The sequence below is a fragment of the Ictalurus punctatus genome, chromosome 5, assembly GCF_001660625.3.
Source record: "Ictalurus punctatus breed USDA103 chromosome 5, Coco_2.0, whole genome shotgun sequence".
In the NCBI taxonomy this organism is placed as follows: domain Eukaryota; kingdom Metazoa; phylum Chordata; class Actinopteri; order Siluriformes; family Ictaluridae; genus Ictalurus; species Ictalurus punctatus.
The window spans coordinates 25,661,633-25,683,849 of NC_030420.2; the positions used below are offsets into that span (position 1 = coordinate 25,661,633).

At 36.9% G+C, this 22,217-nt stretch overlaps 1 protein-coding gene across 2 annotated transcripts in view; it reads left to right on the forward strand.

Moving 5' to 3' along the window:
• The window catches only part of kcnd3 (potassium voltage-gated channel, Shal-related subfamily, member 3), a 166,882-nt gene that overhangs the window by 123,730 nt on the left and 20,935 nt on the right, over positions 1–22,217 (forward strand). For both annotated transcript variants that reach the window (XM_017469010.3, XM_017469011.3), the window contains exon 3: positions 12,252–12,420. In XM_017469010.3, coding sequence (XP_017324499.1) covers positions 12,252–12,420 — 169 coding nt within the window. The remainder of the gene's footprint in view (positions 1–12,251; positions 12,421–22,217) is intronic.

Consider the following 22,217-nt stretch of genomic DNA (forward strand, 5'->3'; position numbering starts at 1 on the left):
AAATAATAATATTAGGAAAAAAAATACTTTTGTGGCACAAAAATGTTTGGTTTTTATACTAATATCGCCAACAAGATTGTGGTGAGAGAGAAAGAGAGAGAGAGAGAGAGACGGAGAGAGAGTGTGAGAGTAATTATGTTGAAGAGACAGCACTTTATCTGATAATTCAGTTTAAATCAGACAGCAGGATTAAGGTGCCTCGGTAATTACAGTGTTTATTTAATTCTCACATCTCTAAGCTTGAGTTTAAGGTATTTCCAAGAGGTATTTCCAAGAACAATCTAATGACTAATGACTGTATTTCCACACAAAGCACCTACTCTACATCTCTACATGCACACAGGAACAATGTCAAACCTTAGCAGTAAACACTGTAGAGCTTGGAAGCTGACGCACATATTTGAATATGAATATTTTGTATATTTGAATTATATACATTTTTTCTGTGATGTATTTAATAAATGTAAAAAAATAAATAAATAAAAAAAATCCTAATTTTTCTCTCTTTGTTTTGAACTTGGGATCTACACTAGGATTCCCAGGGAAAAGTAGATGCTTTCAGAGTAATCAAACTCAACATTTAGACAGTGACAGTTGTCTCTCATGCTCGTGTCCATTAAACAGACTTGGAGAAGCGTTAAGTGGAACTGTAAGTGCTTGTAAAGTGTTTTATGTTCTACTGAAATACGTGGATTCCTGTTAAGCAGCTATCTTTGGCTGTTAGGTATTAATAAATGGCTTAAGTAAATAATTCAAAAGTGTATGTAGTGTTTGACATTGTTTAAGTAGAACATTAAAAAAATAAAACTACAGTAAGTAATAAAATACTTCAAATTTGGTCTAGTTAACATAAAATCTCTATTTTTGAGATTTGTATTTTATTTATTTATTTGTTTGTTTGTTTTCAAAACCAAAACCTGTAGTTTCAAGTTTTTCAAAAATTAAATCTTACCCCCTCACTAGTTCAAAACAAAGAAAAAACACTGGGGAAAAATGTACATTTATTAAATCCACAACAAAAATATGAGGGCGTGTATTGTATATGATGTGTATATAATTTAAATATACAAAATTCACATTCAACTCAACTTTCACAGTCCATGAAAGACCTGCATACACAAACCCCGTAGGGACTTCAGTATGTTCCTCTACACCCTACCTGTATTTTTCTCACATAGGTGGGGTCGTGTTGATTTGTGTGAACGTTGAGGTTACTAGTATCCATCAAATGACCTGAAGGAAACTGCATGTACTGCTGCTATGAAAAATGCACAATAAACTACACTTGGGGGTCATGCCTTATTATACCATAGACAAAAAATAAATCTGACACACAACATATTGAGTACAGGAAACCACAATTAAATAACTTCCTTCTAGTTCACTTAATCAGTTGACATCTGGCCATGAGGTCCCTCTGGTCTTGACTCTTTCTTCCAATTAATTTTAAGCAGATGGAAAAAAACCAAAAAGACTGCAGAGTTGATGTGGGCCTGAGAATCCTGAGTCATTTGTAATGTATGGCACGCTGTCATCTCCAGCCAGATTATGGTTTTGAACAAGTGCTTTTATGAAATGTCAATCATGGCAGTGCAGATGTTTGATTTCAGTAGGATGGACATTTGCTGCACCGACACCAAATTTTATCCACCCTGTACTGGTTTATTTCTGCACTGGTTGGTTGAGTCTCTCTCTTCCCCTCTGGATCATTCTGGATCAGTCCATTTCTTCATCTCTTTGAAGCAAAGCTTTGAGTGATACAGCTCTGGGACACTATGGAAATAATTGACCTCCTTAACATTGTCGGAGCCATTTAATCAACTTTGTCTTCGACATTTTCAGCACTTGAATTATCCACAGGCTTTATTACAGATGTTATATTTTTCCAAAATCTGTGAGGCTTTAAAAAAAAGGAAAGCACAAACCTATGATTACATGCTAAATTCTGAAATGACTAATTATATGCTGTTATGTTGTTGCTGTCAAGTTAAAAATAACCTCTTTTCTGTTCTGTTCGCTTCTGTTCTGTTCTTTCACTAACTAAACTAAATTTACAGTTCATTCAGAGACGGAGTGTTTCAGCTGCTTTAACATTCATACATGAAAATGAATGAATGCAAGACTTGGGATTCCTTGGCGGTGTGAACATGAGTGTACCTGCCAAAACATACCAATCCTAACACAAGTCCTTATTCCTGTCTGTGTAGCATACTTAACTAAAAGATGAAGACCTTCCAGTCCATTGTGTTGTGTGTCTTCCATCTGATAATCTCTCATTTAGCTGGAATAAATGCAGATAATGGGATTTGGGTTTGGTTACTATAGCATATCTGTGTTTAATCTTTAGTTTCAAACGTTTCTCAGTGTGATTTTGTTTTCACAGGAACGCATACCCACGCACCTCTTTTACTAAAACCTCTTCTACTGGAACTACCTGAGATTTAGTTCAGCAAAGCATTCTTGGCAGATCAGGTCCATTAACATTCATTACCACTCAGGAGAGAGTGAGCGAGAGAAAGCAGGGGGTACTTGAGGTGATCATAATAAAGCAGTTCTGTGTGTCTGAAAAGCATAATAGCACAAAGATCATCATTATTTGGTAGAGCAGGTGCAGTGATAATCATTATCATGTAGAGATTTTAGGAAACAGATCCAAGGACAAGAACATGAACATGATGATAGTGTAACTTGTTTACTGTCCAACCCAGTCTCACAGGGGAAAAAAATCCACATGCAATTTATCTGTAGCACCTTCAAAACAGTGAATATCAACATTTTGGAGCAAACCTACATTCCAGAGGGGATGTATGGGGGATGTATAAAGCTTGTAATGGTCTTAACAACAAATCATTATTCAGGAAATTAGCAAGATTTAAACAAACGCACTCTTGCGACCTCCTGTGCCAACATTTGCTCATTTAATTTTGCTGCAGTGGAGAAAAGCAAGAAAGAGCTAAATTCACTTATATAGTACAGAATATTTATATTATCACATACAGTATATTATCTTGTATGCAAAGGTAAACTCATGGTTAATCATGTTTCAATGATTTAAATGTTTGATGTAAAATTCAAACTGGGTGTACAAAATTAAAATAAAGTAAAAAAAATTATTAAATAAATAAAAAGCTGTCTGCATGTTTACACACAAGGCTTAAACACTTAAAGAAATCAACGCGAGAAGCTGTCACATTTAAAGTTACTTTATCTATTTGTTTAATTCTTGTTAATTTCCTGACCAATGATTTTTTATTAAGACCATTAAAAGCTTGATATATTTTCACATTTTGGTTTCGGCCCATTTTTTATTATTGTTTTTTTTTTTTAAACCAAGCTAACCTCTACCACTTTGCTATTTGAATAAGAATGATACGTAATTTTAAAAAATGTTACATATTGAGTGCCACCTACTTCAGGAGTAGAGTTTGTGCTTTTCACAACGTACAGTATGATTAAAGTTACCAGGCTCATGAATGAAACATCTCCTCTTCTCTGCAAACACAATCAGGCTTACAAGCCCCATGGAAATGCAGTACAGAAAAAAAAACCTGTGTATTTTCAAAATGCACATAGTTTTTTTGGTGGTAAATTCTTCAGGCTTCCCTCATTACCATGACTTGCAAGCCTGATTGTGTTTGCTAAGAAGAGGATAATTTTCCTGAGCCCGGTGATCAAGTGATCCATTCTCAATAATGTTTTTTTTTTTTTTAAATAGGTAAAATTATTTATCACACATGGTAAATACTTATATAGCGCTTTTTTTAACCTTAATGGTACCAAAGAGCTTTACACTGGTTCTCATTCACCCACTCACACACTAGTGGTAGCAGAGCTGCCATGCAAGGCACCAACTTGCCATCAGGAGCAACTTGGGGTTCAGTGTCTTGCCCAAGGACACTTCTGCATGTGGAGTCATGTGGGCCAGGAATCGAAACGCCAACCCTACGATTAGTGGACAACCCACTCTACCACCTGAGCCACAGTTGGTTTAAATACAGTACTGTCCAAAAGTCCTAGGCACCATCATTTTTAGTACAGACTTTGTTATAGATTTTTATTTGAAGACTTCTGCATTATCGAGTCAATACAGAAACATTTTACATTTCCCAAACGTTCGTTTTCCAGCAGAAAATGAAATGTCACAGAACAATGTTTGTATGTCAGTAAAGAAAGCAGCATATTATGGTAAGAGGTAAGAGACCAAAAAATGTCATGAAAGCTGATGGGTTTTGCTGCAAAAATAAGAAGCAAGTGCGACAGTCAAAGTCTCCAGAAGAACCCTGGCTGGTTCTGCAGGATGCTTAGTAAAACTTACAGCTCATTTCCTCATCAAACTGCACAAACTGTACTTGAGACTACATTTTTTTAAGCAAAGGGTCATCATTTTGTTTCATTTATTACCGCTTTTGCTATTTATGGTATTTTTTAAAATGTAGACACATTTCATTTAATTATTTTTGAAGGCATCTTTGCTCTACAGCATTTAATTGCCTGTGCCTGACATTTGCACAGTACCACTTGTCAGTTCAGAACGTCTTATACACAGCATTTGAGTGAAAATTTGAATGTATGTTTGTGCCCGAATGTTGATATTTAGCATTTTGAAGGTGCATGTGATCGTGTATTCTGTGAAACTGGGTTTGTTTACTCAGACATTCACTTGAGCAGGAGGAGCTGACCGTGGTGCTGAACTCTTCCTAAGCCTTGTTCTTCGCTCCTCTATTCTCTTCCACTAACCATCATCTGCCCACCTACTGATTCATTCACATTAGTGCTCTCAAAACATCAGCAAATTACATTTATCCTCTTCTACTAACACCGCACTGCAGATTCTGCCAGTCCATGTCCTGCAGTTCTCAGTAGTGCTCTCTGTCTTTCACATAATCACTCATCCTCTCTTCTCCTGTGTCTACTTTGGTGGTAAATGCAACTCATTGAAGTGTTGAACACACTGTGAAAACATCAGCTTTCAGTCAAATAGTCAAGAATGTGAAGATATTTCCCTTTTCCGAATGCTCTGGCTTTCTGCACTTTCACTCTTATTCGCAAACCCAGTTTGCATTGAATTACATTTTAACTACCTTGTCCTAAAAACTTTTTTATATTAAAACAAATACTATTTTGATTTACAGAGTTTTAGAGAGTGATACATACTTTTGTGTCACTTTGTTTATCGTCTTCACTACTGTAATTCACTTTAATTTCGAATAAGTAAATCTTATATAAACCGGGTACAAACTGTTCAAAATGCAGCTGCTAGACTTTTGAGAAACCATCGTAAATCTAAACATATCACCCCTGTCTTACTTTCTTTGCATTGGCTGCCAGTTTGTTATAGAATTGATTTGAAAAATTTTCGTATTCACGTTTAGATCCTTAAACGGATCGGCACCTAGCTATCTCTCTGACCTGTGGAACATTAGTTCACATGTCAGATATTTGAGATCATCTGAGCAGATTCAATTTCAATTCAATTAAATTTTATTTGTATAGCACTTTTAACAATGGACATTGTCTCAAAGCAGCTTTATAGAAACATAGACTTTTATGTTTTAGACCAGAGACTTTTGATGGTCCCTAAATCTATGTTAAAGTCAGAAGGATCAAAATTGTGGAACAGTTTGTAAACAGTATCTCTCAGAATCATTTAGTCAGAGTCAGAATTTCAAACTAAGTTGAAAACTTCTCTTTTTGATCTGGCCTATAACTAAACCCAGAGCAGGACTTTGGCTGGTTTTCTGTTTAGAGTCTATTACCATGTGCAATGATGTCTTTTCACTTCTGTGGAGTTGTACTTATTTGTTGTTGGTTGTACAGCACAATGGTCAACCAGAGTTGTTTTTATTGTGCTTTATAAATAAAGTGATTGAAAACTCTGTATTACAGTGCACAAAATTAGGCCAGATTTGACCCTTGCAGACAAAAAAATAAAAAATCGTAAAACGAGAACACATAATGTGACATAAACACATAAAGTTGAGAACACATAATGTGACACTAATCAGTGGCCAATTTAGTTCCACTGCTGAGATGAAAAGACTGCTGATGACAGTTTTGGCGGTGTCAGAAATTATTATTAAAATTCCAGTGTGACTGCTGCTATGACACTCTTCTAAAAGCCACCGATATGAGGATGATGCAAAAATCACAGGCAAACATCGAGGATCTCTATCATATAATCTGACATAGAGAACACATTATCAGCCAGTCTGTTATAGAATTTGGCCAAGATTACATTAGGATCATCTCGTATACTATGATTAGTGATAATCTTCAAAGACCACTGTAATCATGCAGTCTAAAACTGGCTTAAGTTAATGATAGCAAACTTCTTTAGCAAACTTTATTTTTAACACTAATTGAATAACCCCTTAAAGTCCCACCCAGTAAAATCCCTAATGTTGAATTAACACCCAGAGTGTTATTTCTCTCCATATAAACACTGTAGGGTGTTAAATCAACACTGGGGTTTTTGCTGTGCAGTTTATTTGTTGGAAATTTAAAAACATATTGTTCAGTACCTACTTACTACCTACTGAATTATTCAGTAACTCCAATGAAACTAATGGAAGCTCTGGGAGAAGTCATAGTGTTTAAAAGTGTTTCTAGAGCTATAATAAATATTTAATTGAATCTATTATAGAGAGATCCTAGATCAGCTCTTATTTTAAAGGGTGAAGTTTAGAACTTTGTAAACAAATAACAAGGCAACAAAAAGTTGGAGCAGGTCAGGTGGAGAACCGAGGAAGACTCGTCAATGTTTTCATTACCAAGCTATCATGAGAGCAAGACTCTTTCTTTCTTTCTTTCTTTCTTTCTTTCTTTCGTTCTTTCTTTTCTAACCCTCAGCTCTGTGTGTGTGTGTGTGTGTGTGTGTGTGTGTGTGTGTGTGTGTGTGTGTGTGTGTGTGTGTGTGTGTGTGTGTGTGTGATGGAAAGTGACTGAGTCAGTTTGTTATCGGTTTGTGCCTCATTCGGACATGAGTCACACAGGCCTTTGTTTAGCTTGTCTGAGAGACACTACAGGAACAACAGCATCTCAGACAAAGAGCTACACAAGAGGAAATTCAGAACAAGAGCATAGAATGAATAGAATGTGTGTGAGACATGCACACACCCACAATGACCTCTTCCAGGCATTCAACCCCTCGCTGTGGAGGGCGAGAGAATTGCCCTGTCTATCATCATTGGCTCTGAGCTATAGTTGACTGACACACACATATGTCTACAGCTGAGAGAAAGCTGTTCATTGTAATGTTACTTCCTCTTAGACCAAATAGACGCTTGTTTTGTTTGTGTTTTTTTATTCCAGATGTGGGAAACTCAAATCAGTGTTTACCACACATACAACAAAGATGTATTTAGATTGAACTAGTTTAAATTGTTATCTGAGTATCTTTGGATTTTCCAAGAAAGTGCTCGTTCAACTTTATGACAACAGTTTGGGGAAGAACCATTTACGGGTGTGATGCTCGGCTCTCTAAATACTTTTAGCCATATACAGTAGTAGGGCTGGACGATATATTGATGTAATATGGGTATCGTGATAAATGATTACACGCTACACTTTTCTGAGATATCATTGGTCTGGTGATGTACTTTTTTTTTTTACATTTTTAATAATTACAAATTAATTGCTACTGAACAGATGCTGTTGATTTGACATTTTTTAAACTTAGTCTTATTTGTAGAGATGCACCGATGCTAAATTTCTCAGCCGATACCGATAAACGATTATTTAGAGTGATATCGGCCGATACCGATAGTTCTGCCTTTTATACTGTCTTTTAAATTAATAATAATTAATTCCACAATTCTGAAGGAAATGCTATTAAAATTAAATTAATTCTGAAGATTACAGCAAGATTTCTTAACTTATTGAATGTTATTAATTCATATTAACATTAACTGAAATCTAAAAAACCTCCTGTTAGTCTCACATATACTCACCACAAACAAAAGCATTTCTACATTATCACTGAACATCAAACTGGTAATATATAATACAAACTTTTTTATATATTAACATTAACTGGATATGAAATATACTACTCTACAAATATATTTTTCTGTGCAATATATATACTTTAATATATACTTTAATATATATACTGCAATATATATACTTTAATACTTTAATAATTGACAATATTTTGTCAACTCGTCTCCATCTTAAATCTTTCAACCATGTACTGGCGCTTTAATTCAGCTCAAGCAGCGCGGGGGAAAAAAATTTGACTCAACACCGAAACTCCCGCTTCACTGCTGCAGTGTCCGGTGTAAAATTTTATCAGTGCAGAGATTACAGAGCTTACAAACTGCAGTTTTGTCATCAGTCCACACAAGAGAAGTCATCTTTACACACAGCACAAAATCGATGTGTTTCCCGTCCTCTTTTGATGGACAGGATATAATTGGCCCTGATCATCGGATGTTTTTAAACTATGGCCGATAGCCGACAGTGTGAAAAATTAGCTTTTTATTGCCATTATAATCGGTATTAGCCAATACATCAGTGCATCTCTACTTATTTGTCTTAGTAGTCAAACTTTTACTACTGTTTTGCAGACAGTTTGTTAGCTAATTTATATATCGTGATAAGCATTGTGTATCACAGAAATGTCTTCAAGTATCGTGATATGATATTTTTGTCATTTCGCTCAGCCCTACCATATAGCATACGACAACAAGCAAGAAAATAATCCGTTTGTATTACAGTGCGGTGAATATACAGTAGTTTGCATGGAAATCAACCATACATTTTGAAGACATGGATGAATTTTTACAGAGATCACTTACCCCATGCTAAAAATACATAATCATTAGACATCCTCCAGCAACATAATGTAACAATTCCATTTTTTTATTAAATTGTATTTTATATAGTGCATTAAACAATGAGCATTGTCATAAAGCAGCTTTACAGAAATCTTCATATACTGTAAATGATACAGTTTTTTAAATGATACAATTTAAATTACAGACATACTGTGTATTTAGAAATCTTATCCTGTCCAACTAGTAGAGAAGTTATACTTCCAGGGCATGCCCAAAATACGATTGATATCCGATTTTTAAAATATATATATATATATTCTCATGCTGGCTACGATGTTCAGTTGTAGTGTCTAGAGCAAGGGTCCATAACCAACAGTGAGAGAGAGAGAGAATCTGATGAAACTGGTTAAATCAATGCAGAGATGCATTTTAAAGTTTTTACACCCCCCCCCCACCCCCCGAAAAAAAAAGGATTCAAAAGATGCTTAAGTGCGTTTTGTGTGAAGTTCCAAGACGTCGATTGTACATAGAACTCATCCTAGTGTCTCGCTAGCTTTGTGAAAAGAAACCACTTAGTGGAGAAGTGATGAGCTCGCTCTTTCGTGCTCTTCCTCACTGTGTATGTCTTTCTTTCTCTTCTCACCTCTCTTCCCCCCCCCCCCCCCCCCCCCCCGTGTGTCACAGAAAAGGTTAATCATAATGCCTGTGGAGAAAGCGTGAAAGAAAAATAAAAGGAGCAAGGTGGGGTGTAAAGATTGAGTGAGAAAGAAGGACAAAAAGCGCCTGACACACTTTTGTGACAAGAGCTCTTTTTTTTTTGTTTGTGATCTCAATTCCAGGAACTTAAAAGAAAACTAAGCAAATGTGCACTGCTGCTTTTAACCCCAGTCCTCTCAAAGGCCATCAGAGAATAAACTAAACTTCTTTTATTACTAATGAATACATCCCCTCATTAGAATTATTAGTATTTTTTATTAATTTATTTTTTTAACTTTGACGCCACTTCTTGGTCAAATTTCCATTTCATATGACTGTCCAAAGTGATTCATATGCTTTAATCTTAGAGAGGAAATGAGTCACGTCTGTGTCTGTGTGATTCTGATGAATAAGCTTTTGTTTTTGTTATGTGGTAATGATCTGGCAGGGTGGATCAAGATATTACGCTTCGTTCTATGTCTTTCTGCCATGAAACAATTTTTATTCGAAATCATTCAGCCCACAAAGTCTACACTCTAATCTCTCGCCAGCACTGATATGTGTGTTTCATTAGCCTGTTTACTTTTATTATGCCTTTCCTTTACTAAATGGATGTAATGATGGAACAGGATAAGCTGTGTTAATAAACCCACTCAGCCAGTCACTGAAAAGATCCCTTATATGTATCAAAGGGAAACACAACTAATGTTACTATCCCATTAAAATGTAGAAGAAAAAAATTTACTAGATAGCACACGCTTAAGGAAATTATTGCATTATTAAAGAGCGCAATACCTGTGTGTGTTTCTGTTTTGTTTCTCCGCTTTGTTGTGTTTCTCTGTTTTAAATCATTTTTATATCCAATATTCCTCGCCATCAGCAGGGACAAACAAATGCACAATTAACAACGTTAATCTTTAAAGACTTCACTTATGGAAAACAAATAGAGTTTTTAAACACCCATAAATTAGTCTTATCTTTGTCTTGGTTTTTTTCCAGTTTCCCATATAAGAAAGGCAGTTTAACACAATGCATACCAGAGAGTTTCTGTATTTCAAAGCTTATTATTACGCACATTTTTTCTGCTAATTTCGTTGTAGTTACTAAATACTGCACTCATCAGCCACTTTAATAGGAACACCTGTACACCTTGATCATTCACGCAGTTATCCAATCAGCCAATCAAAATGCAGCAGTGCAACGTGTAAAATTATGCAGATGCAGGTCAAGAGCTTCAGTTAATGTTCACATCAGACATGAGAATGGAGAAAAAAATATAATTTCAGTGGCATGTTGTTGGTGCGAGATGGGTTGGTTTAAGTATTTAAGAACCCGCTGATCTCCATAGATTTTCACACGCAGTCTCTAGAGTTTACACAGAATGGTGCAAAACAAAAAACATCCAGTGAACGGCAGTTCTGTGAGCAGAAATGAGGAGAATATCCAGACTAGTTCAAATTGACAGGAAGTCTGGCAGTTGTGGCTCAGGTGGTAGAGTGGGTTGTCCACTAATCGTAGGGTTGGCAGTTCGATTCCCAGCCCACGTGACTCCACGTGCCGAAATGTCCTTTGGGAAGACACTGAACCCCAAGTTGCTCCTGATGGCAAGTTAGTGCCTTGCATGGCAGCTCTGTTACCATTGGTGTGTGAGTATGGGTGAATGAGACACAGTGTAAAGCACTTTGGATAAAAGCGCTGACCTTTTACCAAGTCTATGGTAACACAAATAATCATTCTTTAGAACCAGGGTGAGCAGAAAAGCATCTCAGAATGCACAATATGTAAAACCTTGAGGCAGATGGGTTACAACAGCAGAAGACCGCACTGGGTTCTACTTCTGTCAGCCATGAACAGGAATCTGAGGCTATGTTGAACACAGGATCACTGACACTGGCCAGATGACGATTGGAAAAAGACCAGGAAATGTTTAACTGTCCATTTGTTCCTTATTCTGATGCATGATTTTATGCATTGCATTGCTGCCAGACGATTGACTCATTGGATAATTGTATGAATGATCAGGGGTACATGTGTTCATTTTAAAGTGGTAGGTGAGTGTATGTTTTAAGATAATAACCGAATGATATTTTAATCATTATTTCCTTCCAAATGGTAGACATTGAGCATCTACTGGGAGGTTGTTTAGATTCACTGGATGAGATCATTAGTGGAGCACAAGACCTAAAAACTTGAATAAATACATTTTAAAAATCCAAAGCCACAGAACTTAGATGGTTGAAGATAATGATCATCTTAGATGAAGATGATTTTACTTAATCTAAACACACTTTCACAGTTAATGAATGTGAAAGCCCATTTATTAAGGCTTTTCTTGTCGTGAATAGTTTTTTTTTGTTTGTTTGTTTGTTTTTTTAAAACAGGACTACTCTGTGCAAAACCAGAAAATATTATTATTCTTGGAAATATGGGAACAGAAATAACTAGAAAAGATGACTTGCCATTAAACATGCAAGACTGTGCCAGGATATCCACCAAAGAATTGTAAACACTGGTTGGCAAGACACTAGTATAAATTATTATTATGATTTTATTTTTATTTTTTTAATCTTTGGGATGATGTCTCTGTAAACGTTTGTTTATGGTGTTTGTGTTGGGGTGGGGTGTGTGTGTTTGTATGTGCATGCATATGTTTAACTTTGTTAGTTAGGGCACCGACTCCTCAGGGAGACAATCTGTAGAAACAAGCTGCACGTGTATTAATGCCAGAACCCCCCACCCCCCACCCCCACCCCCTCTCGCTTTCTCTCTTTCTTTCAGGTATGGTGATATGGTTCCTAAGACAATAGCAGGGAAGATATTTGGCTCGATCTGCTCTCTGAGTGGAGTGCTGGTGATCGCACTGCCTGTCCCTGTTATCGTCTCCAACTTCAGCCGCATTTACCACCAGAACCAAAGAGCAGACAAGCGACGGGCACAGAAAATGCAGGTCAGTGTTGCTCTCCCTCTCCGATGGCTAGTGTCCAAACGCTACCAGGCTTCCTGGCACTCCGAGAGCCATAGCAGCCCCATAATGCACTTCTTGTGATTGAGCAGCAGGTGTGAGGGAGATGGCCTTGCTTGGGCCAGTGCCCGGTGCAGTCAAGCTTTATGCACTGAACAACTATAAAAAATAAAAATAAAAAAATACATCTCAAATGTTCAACTAGGAATAGTCTGAATGTGATGAATGTGCATGTTTCACGAAATATAAAGCAGATTTTTTCATTTCAGTTGAGCAGAATAGATCTGTAACTAGTTCTCTTAATATTAAGGCCAGCTCACAGGAACAGAATTGTTAAGCTAGAATGTCCTATGAGTGAGAATAAACCACACCTAAGAACCTTTTCATATTACATATTTATATGTTATATGTTATATATTTATCAGATCTTCACCAGTTTACCATTAAGCCTCCATAAAATAGACAAATGAAGAGATTAGCAAGAAATTAGTGCCTGAATTAAAGGTCTCAACTGGTCATTTGAACCCAGACATAACATTTTGGCTCAGACAGAGAGAACATCTATTCTCATTTCAGTTTTTAAAGAATACAGTAAGCAGAGGAGATGGTGACAGAGCCATAGATTTGGGGTCATTTCCTGATAGCTGTGGCAACTATACATCTTAAAGAAAGTTCCTGGTATATATATATATATATATATATATATATATATATATATATATATATATATATATATATATATATATATATATATATATATATATTCACAGGTTATTATTAAACATTATTTTTTATCATTAATGTATATTATGGAAGGTGAATATCTAATATGATGTCTAATATAACTGTCATAAATCTGAGAAGGTTTCACATTCTTTTGAGATACTGTGACAGTTTTCAGAAACTTTGATACAACAGTGATTTTACTTTGACTTTAAATGGTAGAAACAGGTTTTGACAAATTTAATACCTGCTATTTGGTCATATTCATTTGTAAACACCATCACCAATCCTGAAGTGATATTCAGGCTTATTAAAAAAAATAATAATAAACAATTCAGGTTTTATTGTTCAGACGTTTATTGTTACTGTCAGATTCATTGACCAATCAAAACTCGAAACGAGTTTTTAAGCTAGTATGTTCTATATGTACTAATAAACTACACCTAAAAAAATCTTTACATAATCCATATTTACACGTTACATATTTACCAGCTCATTACCAATTTGCCATTAAACCACCTCCAAAAATAGAGAAATAAAAATTGTTAAAAAACAAGGAAGCAGTAGATATTATTGCTTGTGAGAGCTGGAAAGCTCAATATCTTGAAATTACAGAATTGTCAGATGATTCCAATGTCTGGACAGGTCAGTTTGACTCAAAGGGAAAACGTTTGATTACATTTTGATTCAAACAGCAGTGAAACCTCCATTATTTGATCTACGTATAACAGAACGGCTCCTCTCCACCTCATTTCAGTTTTTAAAGATCTCATTAGATAGTGGAGACGTGACAGAGTTGGAGGCCATTATACTCCCAGTGACGGAGCCTTTTCAGTAGCCGTTAGGCGACAGCAGGTCGGTCAAGCATCCGCTAATGAGGTTAAGAAAGGAGATTTGATTAGTAACCCCCGTCTTCCCAAAACACACAGGCCAATCAGCACTGTCCTGAATTACAATGAGGCCCTTTTACCCAGCTAATGAGTGTATGTCTCTGTGCTCTGTATCTGTGTCTCTCATGAGTCAGGAACCCTGATACAACAAGGCCAAAGGTTACTGTGAGTCTCACGTTGCCATGTTGAGTGAAACCTCCTCTCTGGTTGCTATGGAGACTGTAACCGGGGTTAATACCAGTTACACAAGTCTGAACTATACACAGGAGGATCAGAATTGTGTTTTATCCAGTACAATCCTTATCAGATTTGAAATGGTCCATCCATCATAATGCAGACTGTTGCGTCTGAATCACATTTGTTTGATTTTGCAAGATTTGTGCATCAGGCAGCAAACAGGCATGTGATTCTTTTCAAAAAACACATGATGTGGTTCAAAAGGCTTTTTGTGGTTCAGAGGAAAAGATCAAGAATGAGTTATAACTGCTCTGACAGCTTGTCTAAACATTACAGAAGAACCTTGTCATAAATAACATGATCTAGAACATCTTTGTGTGAGTGTGTGTGTGTTGTGTATGTGTGTATGCATGTGTGGGTTTTGTACTGCTGCACTGAGCCTTGGATGGTTGGTGTGACAGATGTTTTGCTTTATCCAGATGAAGATGGCTAATAACACAGTGTGTTCCCTTGTCTCTGCAGTGTGATGAATAAGAGTATTAGCTCTGTCATTGCCTTGTGCGTCTCTCCACATGCTGCTCCGCAATGACACACACCAGACCACCAGCCGTCATGTTAAACAAACACTCCGTGGGGAAACTCATTCAGTGACAGCGCGGAGGCCCACAGCAAAATCCATCCTTCCATCCAGCCATCCTTCGCTCCCTCTATTCTCCTCTCTCAAGTGTTTATTATTGCTTAATTAAGTGTGATCTAATTGCCTGTAAAATCACCACGGGCCTGTCTCCCTCATTTCCCATTCTCATGTGCAGTCTAATGATTGAGTCAGTTTTCCTGTAGATTAGTTTGATGATAGACAGTGCCGCATGACAAATGAAGAAAGTCCTGAAAGGTTGTGCAGGATCGCAGGATGTAGAGTTGCAAACATAACTGCAGAAGACACAATGGTAGATAATGTATACTGTATATGGGGATTTTCTGAGTATACTGAATCTGATTGAGAATATATCAAAAATTGAGATATATTGAGGCTGATTGTATTAAGTACATATTTAATAACGGTTCTTCGTAGAGCTGCAAAACACTTATAGTTTTGTCTTTTTGTTGATGATGATGATGATGATACTGCAGTGTGAGTTTCTGCGATGAGCACATCATGGAGGGCTGCAATGTATGCACAGCTTAAAAGTCACCCAAGAGAGAATTTCCTGTTTCATTTGTGTACTTACATGAGTCAAAACTGAAGTTGATGCACGTGTATTCACACAACATGTACTGCTATAATCCATGTGTAGCAGTGCATAAATCCTCAGTAGTTATGCTGTAGTTGCATGTTTAGTTCCACAGGTATTAGAAACACATAACATTGATGTGGGCCTAACAATGGTGCAAATGACATCTGCATCAAGTATAACACATTTATTGATGAAACCTCAATAATGTATCAACACACTTTCACAATATCATATGAACTCCAAATAAGTGTAGACATGAAGAATTCTAGACTTACACACATAAGGTAAATGTAAAGACAATCTTTTGCTTTTAAAAACTATTGCTATCTAATATGTATCTAATATGATCTAACGGCTAGTTGTGCCACAATAATAATAATAATAATAATAATAATAATAATAATAATAATAAGTCATAAATTTGAGAATGTTTTGCAGTGTCTTTAGAAACCGAGACCTACTTTTCAGAAACTTTGATAAAACAGTGCTATTACTTTGATATTTAATGGTCGAAACAGGCACTGATAAATTTAATACCTGCCATTTTGTCATATTCATTTGCACACACTATTACCATTCCCAGAGTTATATTCAGGATACACAGTGTGCTAAATGAATCTATTAGTATAGACACTGCTCCGTATTTTGAGTAAATATAATATTCTCTCTGTCTGTGTACAGCATTCTTACGTGCGACTGTTCTAGGTGTTCCACAACGTTTATTGACACAGTCTATAAAATCACAAGCCCTAAAGGATCCGTTTTTGTCAATCACTCATCATATGCATCACTGCAGGAGCTGTTTATTGTCTTTCCTGCACAAAATTCAATAAGCTGTACACCAGAGCAACAGTGAGAAGACTGGCTGATCTTTTTGTCAAATGCCTTCATACCATTAAAATGAAGTATTTCTCCATTCCAGTGGCAGAGACACTTCAGCAGTGATGTACATTAATGACATCTCTGTTTGCATTATTAATTGTTATGGGAGCAATGAAGTAAGGAAAAATAGCTCATTTACACTCTTGGAACGTTCGAACCCGGTGAAATGAAGGTCATGTTTTGATAGCAACCACTGCATCATTGGTCTTTGGTTTCACCTCCTACAGCAGTGGTCAACAACCTGCTTCCTTGAGAGCTACCTTCCTACAGGTTTCATCTCCTGTTTTAGTTAAACACACCTATTTTAATTGATCAAGAACTTCTTAAGGCAATGATTAGATGGTCAGGTGGGTACGGTTATAGATGGAGCTACAAAGTCTTCAGGAAGGAAGATCTCCAGGTACAGGGTTGGTGACCACTAGTCTACGGTGTCAGAGACTTTGCTTGCACATTTTTCTGAGCATCCTGTTTCTCTGCTTTCTCTCCTGGTGTGAATATTCCAGCTTATCACCACAACTGACTTTAGTGTTAACTGCTATATGACGCCTCCCACAGACTGTTGGTATGGGAGCCCATAACTGCACTCGGAGGCTTTTGCTCTAACTGGAGTGTGAATGGTCGCGTTGCTGTTGACTTCAGAGCCACAGCACACAGAGTGCTAAAGTAAACTTCTTGTTATGTGTCATGCATTCTAATGAGGCTGTTCTACAGATCTGTTTTACTATATTAGTGCGCATCTGTGCATTGCGCATAGCTTATTTGTTATGCTATATTAAACAACGCTGCATTAGTTCTTAACGATGTGTTAATGTTCCGACTGCAGCCCAGATGCTTCATTAGCTGACCTGAGATCAGTTTGTAATGTGCATCAGGAGATTCTGCAGATGGAAAGTTTTGAACAGTGCTTTGAAAAAGCTTATGAGGTGTATTTGTATGTACTACACTGTTACGAAAAAGAACCCTTCAAAGGTTTTTTGGATAGTTTCCAGAAACCTTCCAAAAAGGGTTCTAACTGGAACTCTTTCTGTTATGGAGACCTTTTTTAGAAGGATAAACAAAGAACCCTGCTAGATTTAAGCTTTTTCTGATACAGTGGAAATAGTATTTGGTCTAGGAGATTAATTATTATTTTTGCGTAATATATTTTTATGTATTAAAATACATGTAACTGTGAATTCCCTGAGCATTTCAGCCTTAACTAATAACAGTGAGCGCCTTTTTCCCAGCCCTCTGAGTTAACCTTCAGTCCAGGAACATCTGTGCTTACTGTTGATGAGGGAGATGGGAGGGCGGAATGAGCCGGAGAGGCGCAGCACACGCTTTCTACAAATAGCTCTCCCAGATGTAGCCGACTGTCTGGGCACCGATGTGCTGCCTTGTTTGTTCCTGCTGTCACTTTCGGCAGACGACCTTGTATCATCTCACCTGTCTGCCAAACCGTACTGCAGAATACACTTCATCAAATATTGCACATGATAATATTCCATATGGCCACTATGACAGGTTGTAAATGTTATGTTAAAATCAGTTTAAAATGTATTAGGTCTTATTTTGAGAGAGAGAGAGAGAGAGAGAGAGAGAGAGAGAGAGAGAAAAAAGCAGCCAAAAATAATAGCATGTCATCTACTACATTGTGCTTCTCAGTATGTTCCAGAAGTCCAATTGATATTGAATCTGTTTCAGTCTGTTACTCATTTTTGTAATTAATCCTAAATTTGCTTATTTGAGAAGCGACATGATCTTTTTAAAAGTAAGGGAAGTGAAGTTGGGCCAGCTCAGTAGTCTTAAATGTATAATTTACCAAGCGTAAATACAGGAAATCATAGAGCAGCGGGATGTTGCTCTCTCTCTCTCTCTCTCTCGCTCGCTCTGTCGCTCTCACTCACTCTCTCTCTGTTTCTCTCTCTCGCTTTCTCTATGTCTCTGTCTCTCTCTCTCTCTCGCACTCTGTTTGTGTGTGTGTGTGTGGGGGAGGGGGGTTCTTATATATTTGAGGGGACTAAATGTCTCCAGAATATTAGGAATATCTGACAGTTTTTACCTTGTTAAGACATTTGCTTGGTCCCCATGATGAAAACATTTATTTTTTACAAGAATAAAATGGTTAAAATTATGGTTAGATTTAGGCACAGCATTAATTAGCTGCATTAATAATTATTGTATATCAGTGGAAGGTCCTCACAAGGATACTAAGACGTGTGTGTGTGTGTGCGTGTGTGTGTGTGTGTGTGTGAAATGTTAACATAATGTATGTGGGCGTTTTGGCATTTCATCCATTAGATGGGCTTGCACCCAATTTGAAATACATCTGACACTATAATATAAAATACTTATATATCGTCAGACTAATGCTTAGTCTGGATAATTTCCTATAGTTACCCTAAAGATGTGCACTCCTCAGAAACAGTTTATGACTAAAACGTCATTGCATATAACATGCAAATGCTTCATTGGTGAGACTAGGTTGGGATCATCTCACCTGAATACTGTAGACCTGTACAAAATAACTGCTGCTGTGATCAAAAATGCTGTCTTGTACTCATCCCAGGACTCTGCTCACAATGTGCAAACTGTATCCTTCAACACACGTAAGCCTCTTGGCCGTTTTTCCCCCTATATGACTAAATAGAGTGTATGCTTTACTGGTGCGAGAAGAGAATCCCTTTTGAATCTGGTTCCTCTCATAGTCCAAATGTCGTTTGATTCAATATCGTTTTATGTAGTAAACTAATATCAATTCAATAACGATCATCAGCCCAAATGAATTAATTACAATTGATTAAGAGCATGTTTTTCTTGCACAAATAAAACTACTTGGCTTTAACTGTCATGGAATTATATATTAAATAAATTATCCGTAAATCCTGAAATATTCGACAAGTTTTGCTAGTCTCACACAACACATACCCATTATATGCTAACTCCAAAAGGCACAAAAACAGGCTTTTGTTTAGGTTTTGTTTTAGCCAGTATGCATTTCCTAATGCACACAGTGGGGAATATAAATAAATATTGTAGGTTAGCAAAACCACTGTGACCCTGACCAGGATGACGCACCTACAGAAATGAATGAATGTATAAACCTGATGTATGCACTAAGGCTTGGTGGCTGCAGTAGAGGACCACAGGTGCTAGTGGTGCTCCAGCTATATTAGTATGCATACCCTAGTTAACACTGATGATATTAATTGTACCTGTTCCCAGCAATTTTGGTATTTTCATTTTGCCTCAGCATTGCTGAAGGATTCTTTAGGTTTAAGATACTATGGTATTATAAAATACTACGGTATTATTCACCATACCAATCTATGTTTTGACTGCATGCAGAACTGTTAAATAGCATCTGGATAGTTAAATAGTAAGGAAACCTAGCATTAGTCTACTAAACCTAGAATTGTGATAGGTTTAGATTGTGATTGCATGATATAGAAACATGTTTTGTCTTTGTTATTTCAAATGCAAGGCAAACACAAACAGTGTAAAAATGCATTTGCTCTAATATCTATTGATGTAGTTTGGGGGACATGATACAGTACTGTATATGACATGGGGTGGTGTTGCTCAGACTTACCCCACTGTCCTGTCCTCTGTAAACTTGTGAAGTGATAGCCACCTTCACAATCGTGTTTTACTGTAAGTCTGTCTAATTCTCCATGTTTCATCTTAAATTGGAAGTGCCATAGAGCACTGAAGAGAAATGACAGCTAGTTGATAAACAAAATCTGTGAAGTGGCCTTCACTCTAATGAAGCATACATCAAAGGAGCGAGAGGCCACTTTAAATTCCGCCCACTAGTTTGAGCTTCGAGTAGCTCATGTGGATAATAAGCGCAGCTCCTCCAGTGCTGTTGTGTAACTGCTGTACGTCTCCACTGCATAGGGAACAGTTCAGGGTTTCAGGAAGAGTTTTAGCCAGCCAGCTGACAGCACTTTGATGACACTTCAGTTCCTGTTTGCTTGCAGACAGCCCTATCATTATATAGGAAAATATTCCCATCGTACTGCGTATTTTAATGGTCTATCAGCCCCCCTCCACCTAAGATAGCAGCTCAAACTAGATGACTTAGTGGTAAAGATCCAGAGAAATACAATGAAAGCCTAAGAGAGTTCTCCTCTCCATTACTCCATCATTATGAGAAGGAGACACAAGCAAAAAGTCAGAGATGGAGACGGAGAATGGCTCCTGTCAAACCATCTCCCCAGCGTCGTGCATCGCTGATCAGATTGAAAGACAGGTCCGTGCCACAGATTAGCCCCTCATTGCCCATCTCCCCTACACATCCATCTTCGTCCAGTGCTAACACTGAACAGTTCACATCTTCCATAACAATTAGACTGCCATCTGGGGTTTTGTGCATCTACAGAACATTCGCTGAAACAGCGAGAAAATAAAGAGGGGAAGAAACCTGTGCACTCACAATATTGACCGGAATGAAAAAATAGGCTTGTATTTTTCATATCCTTTTTGCTCACAGGAGACTGTGTATGCCCTTAGGCTTTCAATACCAATTTAGAAAAATAAAGCTAAAAGAGGCATACATGTATTACAGTGTAAAACCACTTGTAGAAACGTGGAAATGGTCATTAAAATTTCTCAAAGGAAATTTATGGAATGCAAGAACATTCTTTCTTTAGCTATTCCTATGTAAATGACTGCAGTTTCCTTTTAAAAATAACATTTAACCATATTTGTTTGTATCTTTACTGCATTAATATGTAAAGCCTAATTTAAAAGTAATCTGCTAATCTGCTGGAAACTCCAGATGTCAAACATTTTAATGAGATATTTTTTTAATGGTTTATTATACCACAGAGCTGTATAAAGTTCTGACACCGAGGCACTAAGTGGAAAACTAATATTTTTGAATAAATAAGTACTTAATATGCTTTCCTCATAGATACATACTGTACATTCTTAACTCATTAAGTCAAAATAATTATATTAACCTCTTTATGTCCCAGCTTATTACTGCTATTCATCTTATTATGCAATAAGTACAGTAAAACTAATACAAAACCTAAGTCATTATAAAGTCATTAGAAAAAGTAATTCCATAACTGAGGAGGACTGGACCTGCCAGCTATATCTGGGAGTTTGAAAAGATCAACATAGCCGACACTGGATTCAACTCACAAGTGATTTTTTTTATAGCTTATTTGGCCAACTGGCAGAAATAAATGTACAACTAGTTAGAGTACACTGTGACTTAATTTAGTGCAGTCTGGTTGTTGGTTAATGGTTATCATGTGGTGTTGAGGTTCAGAGGAGCTGTGCTAATGATTTGCATTGACCTCATGTGGCTCTTAGAGCAAGATAATCCGCACTGTAACCATACTCATGTCTCCTCAACCGCAGGGAAATGGGAATTAAAGTCATAAAATAAACGTTTGCTTCCAGCTTAATTCATTCCATCCTTCTGTGTCAGTTTTGATAATATTTTGCTTCAGTGCCTTCATGAAAATCAGAGCCTTAGTGCTAGACTGAATTCAAATTTTCACTCTACACCGAGTTTGAACATTTTTATTTTGTATTTTACGTTTTTCCATTAAACCGCCGCTAGGTTGAAGGTTCCGACCGCTGTGTAATGTACCATAGAAAAGCTTGTATAAGCGTCTCTGAATGATACCCGCTGTGAAAATGAGCTTGTTCGGTTGTTCCTCATGTCCAACTCAACACATCCGATCACCGAGCACGCAGAAACAATATGCTTCTGGTCTGCTGCTGAACGACTTCATGCTGGCTCGTGATGGTCTCTGGATTACTTTGATCAATCGCTACATCTTACATCTTGTTGAAGTCATTCTCCATTTCATTTTCTTTTTTTTTTCCTGTAGTATAAACTTGTTCAGCATATTTTTATTTTTTTTGTTCATTA